Source organism: Austrofundulus limnaeus, unplaced genomic scaffold (genome assembly GCF_001266775.1).
Source record: "Austrofundulus limnaeus strain Quisiro unplaced genomic scaffold, Austrofundulus_limnaeus-1.0 Scaffold24, whole genome shotgun sequence".
Taxonomy (NCBI): domain Eukaryota; kingdom Metazoa; phylum Chordata; class Actinopteri; order Cyprinodontiformes; family Rivulidae; genus Austrofundulus; species Austrofundulus limnaeus.
In genome coordinates, this window is record NW_013952426.1 from 2,200,554 (window position 1) to 2,202,707 (window position 2,154).

Genomic DNA, 2,154 nt, shown 5'->3' on the forward strand with positions numbered 1-2,154 from the left:
TTAAATGAATGCACTTTATTTATCGTTCGGAAAATTGACAGTAATTTGAGGTGTTCGAGAGACTTATTCACGATGAACCTTAAAAGCAAAGGAGTTGTTTTTAAGCCATTATTGGGCTATTTACTGGTTGGCTGTAAATGGTTAATGAAGTTTTTTAAATTGATGTTTTTCTAACATTTTTTTAGACAATATCGAGGAAAATCTACCTGTGCACACTAAATATACTAACATTCAAATGTATTGTTTGTGTATCCTCAGACTGATTTCTAACTGAAGATGAGGAACCAGCTCTGAAGACCTACTGATGTCCACCTTTCCCGGACMTTTCGGCTTCGGCATCACTTATTACCCAGGAGGACACAATCTATTTAGATCATTTACAGACTGTTTCACTAAACTGGTTCAAAGTGTGACTTCTATATATATTGGCATTTGCCTGGTTTGAATAATTTGAACTGAATTGCTGCCGTGTGAATTTGGCTGGTGGACATTAAATTGTGCGTTTAAGCTAAGCTGAACTGCTGCTGGCTGAAACTCTGTTCCCCACCCCCTTGTTACAAAGGGGTCTTTTTTAGCCCCGTCCTCTAGAGACTAAATCCTTCCAGTCACCATCCCAGATTCCCGCACCTCCTCAGACCCATTCCAAGGGCCTTCAGCATTGTCTTCAACCTCTCTGAGGAGGATTCATCTCCTCCTCCTCTTAAAATTCTAACAACGTCTTTTGACCGCTCAGACATGGACCTCCACAGGGCAGCCTTCAAGATGGAGAGCTCCTCCTATCTGCCTAATCCTCTTGCCTCCCCAGCCCTCATGGTCTTGGCCTCCACAGCTGAAGCTTCCCGCGATGCTTCAATTCCCTGCCAGCAGCCACGTCCGTTCGGAGTCCCAGTTTCTGTCGAAAAAGACGTCCATTTGCCATTCAACAATGGCTCCTACACTTTTGCATCAATGTACCACCGCCAAGGTGCAGTCCCACCAGGATTTCCCAACAGGGATTTTCCTCCATCCCTCCTCCACCTGCATCATCAGTTTGCACCACCTAACCTGGACTGTTCACCCATCAGCATGCTGAATCACAGTGGCGTTGGCGCCTTCAGGCCCTTTGCCTCACCTCCTGAAGATCGGGACGGGGCACCAGGCGGTTATCAGTCTGCTTTCACTCCAGCCAAGCGCCTTAAGGGCTGCCTGGATCCTGAGGCTTCCCCCCACCTGCGGTACTCTGATGCTGAAGGGAAAGAGTATGATTTTGGTGGTGCTCATATTCCTCCTGGAGGCTCACCCAGCAGCGCACTGAAGGCCGTTGAGGACAGTGGGAAAAAGATCTTCGCTGTGTCAGGGCTCCTGTCCGATCGAGAGACTTCTTCCAGCCCAGAAGACCGCATTGAGCGCTGTGAGTAACAGTTATATTCATTTTTATGAAATATAGGGCTCTATACACATTTTGCAAGAAACTTTTTTTAATTAAGATTATGAGTAGATCAAATTGAAACATAGTTCTATAAACCACAAGTGGTTTGATCAGTTCAACAAGAATACTCACTGTATTGTTAATCTCTTGTCTAATCAACAAAATCTTCTGGGAAACTTTGTAATATACACTACCATTCAAAAGTTTGGACACCTTCTTATGTCATTTATTGACAGAGTGTGTCTAAACCTTTGATTGGTGCAGTATTGTATTAAGAAGTACTCTCCAACTATTTTATCAAAGCACTCAAAAATCTCTAAAACTTACAGCATTGTCTCGAGTCTCCTGGAAGTTCAGCATTGATTTGTTACGATGGGTTTTCCTCATGTACATACAAAGTTTTGTTTTTGTTAAACTCATATGATAACTTCCTTTAATAACTTCTCAAATTATTCTACAAGTGTGTGCAACACTGAAACCTCCTGAAACAATCCTGTCTGTGTTCCCTTGTCATCATCTCTCCTGGCTCTCGCTATCCTTGTTTCACAAGTCCACAGGCTCCACTGGTCACATTAGCATTCACCAGTGGAAGGGTGCCATTTGGCCCTTACACACTGGGAATCTGATTAGTGTGTGAGCATGCTCGTGTGTGTGTGTGTGTGTGTGTGTGTGTGTGTGTGTGTGTGTGTGTGTGTGTGTGTGTGTGTGAGAGAGAGGGTGGGAGGGAATGTTGTAGTTAAGAGTAG

General features: G+C 44.1%; 1 protein-coding gene across 8 annotated transcripts in view; it reads left to right on the forward strand.

Annotated features, from left to right (window-relative positions):
• Window positions 1–262: 262 nt before the first annotated feature.
• rnf220a (ring finger protein 220a) overlaps window positions 263–2,154 on the forward strand; it is a 182,240-nt gene continuing 180,348 nt past the window's right edge. For 7 of the 8 annotated variants that reach the window (XM_014004483.1, XM_014004488.1, XM_014004486.1 and 4 more), the window contains exon 1: window positions 699–1,390. In XM_014004483.1, the coding sequence (XP_013859937.1) occupies window positions 736–1,390 (655 nt within the window). In that variant the 5' untranslated portion in view covers window positions 699–735. Of the gene's footprint in view, window positions 1,391–2,154 lie in introns of all 8 variants that reach the window. The other variant, XM_014004485.1, reaches the window with a different exon arrangement.